Source organism: Geospiza fortis, unplaced genomic scaffold, assembly GCF_000277835.1.
Source record: "Geospiza fortis unplaced genomic scaffold, GeoFor_1.0 scaffold186, whole genome shotgun sequence".
NCBI classification, from domain to species: Eukaryota; Metazoa; Chordata; class Aves; order Passeriformes; family Thraupidae; genus Geospiza; species Geospiza fortis.
This window is the reverse complement of record NW_005054331.1, coordinates 6,618,347-6,619,363: the sequence shown is the minus strand read 5'-3', so window position 1 is coordinate 6,619,363 and position 1,017 is coordinate 6,618,347. Positions and strand designations below refer to the sequence as shown.

General features: G+C 48.8%; 1 protein-coding gene across 1 annotated transcript; it reads right to left on the bottom strand.

Annotated features, from left to right (window-relative positions):
- Positions 1 to 660: 660 nt before the first annotated feature.
- LOC115947935 (histone H2B type 1-B) lies at positions 661 to 1,014 on the bottom strand (the record flags this gene model as incomplete). The annotated part of the gene is made up of 1 exon (XM_031057547.1): positions 661 to 1,014. A coding segment is annotated over one exon (285 nt), but the record flags the coding sequence as incomplete, so codon positions are not given.
- Between the last annotated feature and the right edge of the window lie 3 nt (positions 1,015 to 1,017).

Genomic DNA, 1,017 nt, shown 5'->3' with positions numbered 1-1,017 from the left:
GAGGCCGCCTGTGATTGGCTGCTGGGAGGAGCCGCAGCCGCTCATTGGTCCGCGGGGAAATTTGGAAAAGCCCGCGCTGGGGAAGGGGGAGGGGGGAATGGGAGAAAGCGCGGGCAGAGCTCCGTGTCCCCCTCCCCATCTAGAGCCCACCCGAGCTCCCGGGGCTCGCGTTCCGGGAGATCTCATTCCCCTATAGCGTCTGCCCCACTTCAGGGGTGTTCTCCCTTCCCCCAGTCCTGCAGACCTTTTCTTCTCATACAGAAGGAAAAATGTTTCAGCTTAACACAATTCCGAAATATCAATACAAAAGATAAAGCGTGTCGAGTATTTCTCCGTCCGCCTTTTTATAAAAGTTAATAAATGTTGTTTTTATCTTCGCGAAGCATGTTTGCTATTTTAACTGTGAAACTTTTAATTTGGATAAAACAAATTATAAAGTATTGTCCTTATTGTAAAAATATACTGTTTCCATTTTTTGAAAAACTGTTTAAACGTTTACATTTAAGAAGAGTACATTTGAATTACCTCCAATCTGAAAAATTATTCAAGGACTTATTGTTACTATTGCAAGATTAAGTAGCTGACTAAACGTTTAAAATTATATCTACGCTTTTTTTAGTTAAAATTCCATAGGAAAGACCGAGGCACTAGTGTGTTAAAGCTCTTTTACGGAGTATGTGGGTGGCTCTTAAAAGAGCCTTTGGGTTAAAATTGACGGTCCGAGGCGCCCTACTTGGAGCTGGTGTACTTGGTGACAGCCTTGGTGCCCTCGGACACGGCGTGCTTGGCCAGCTCGCCAGGCAGCAGCAGGCGCACGGCCGTCTGGATCTCCCGCGAGGTGATGGTGGAGCGCTTGTTGTAGTGCGCCAGGCGCGAGGCCTCGCCCGCGATGCGCTCGAAGATGTCGTTGACGAAGGAGTTCATGATGCCCATGGCCTTGGACGAGATGCCCGTGTCGGGGTGCACCTGCTTCAGCACCTTGTACACGTAGATGGAGTAGCTCTCCTTGCGGCTCTT